Here is a 970-nt window from a genome sequence, read left to right on the forward strand (position 1 = left end):
TTTCCAGGAATAACTGCTTCTCTAGAGACATCAATGCATACTGTTATTTGTATAACCCTGTGTTCTCCCCAGGCCCTTTTAGCCAGGCTCACCACCCTGCCCTTTTCAGTAACCACCCAGCTGTTTTTGGGTAGTTACTAAATACTTACTGAAAAATACAAGGGTTGCACCCATCTGCAATTTTTTTTTTCACCCAGCTTAAAAAAAGTTCTGGGTTGAACACTGATATCCAAATTCACTTCTCCCACCAAGCCTGAGGGGTCTTTTGAGTGAAGTACAGAGACAGGGTACTGTAATGCTTTCAGGAAACTGTGTACAGCACCCTACTGACCCCTCCCACAAGCATTAATCTGCTTAATGATGTTACAGAGTTCAGAATAAGTTATGTAAAAAAAACAGAACTTACCTTGAGGTGCAGTTTTTGAATAATGCGAGAAAGAAGTCTGGGAAACCTGGCTTCCTCCATTTCATTTATAATTGACACTGCTTGCTTAATGCTAGAAATAAAAACAGAAGTTAACCTTGAACACAAACTGGGGTTGTTTTGGGGGGAAAAGTTTGTAAACCAATATAAGCAATCTGTGTTTTACAAATAAATATTTAAATCAGTACTCCTTTATGACAAAGATCCCAAGAACACCATGGGACCATATGGGAACATATTCAGTTCCCTTTCAGACATTCTGTCTGTGACTTAATCTCATATAGGAAAAATGCTGTTTCACATATTGCCAGCACATCAGCAGAACTACATGCCAACAGAATATAGGCAATAAGGGCACCGATCAGTGTAGTGGGGCAGGGACCCCCCATATAGGAGCCAATGGGGAAATGGTAATATCAGACAATTTGATGGCTTGGGTACCCATCTTCTAAAACATGCAGTTAATTGGCTTCCCCACAAAAATATTGTCCTTAGACTGTATTAAAGACGTGTGACTATGGTAGGGACATTAGATTGTGAGCCTCA

At 40.3% G+C, this 970-nt stretch overlaps 1 protein-coding gene across 1 annotated transcript in view; it reads right to left on the reverse strand.

Annotated features, from left to right (window-relative positions):
- The window catches only part of COMMD10 (COMM domain containing 10), a gene marked incomplete in the record, with an annotated part of 165968 nt that overhangs the window by 162984 nt on the left and 2014 nt on the right, over positions 1 to 970 (reverse strand). Inside the window, 1 exon segment of the mRNA XM_072416061.1 lies at positions 407 to 497. Coding sequence (XP_072272162.1) covers positions 407 to 497 — 91 coding nt within the window.

The sequence above is a fragment of the Pyxicephalus adspersus genome, chromosome 6 (genome assembly GCF_032062135.1).
Source record: "Pyxicephalus adspersus chromosome 6, UCB_Pads_2.0, whole genome shotgun sequence".
Classification (NCBI taxonomy): Eukaryota; Metazoa; Chordata; class Amphibia; order Anura; family Pyxicephalidae; genus Pyxicephalus; species Pyxicephalus adspersus.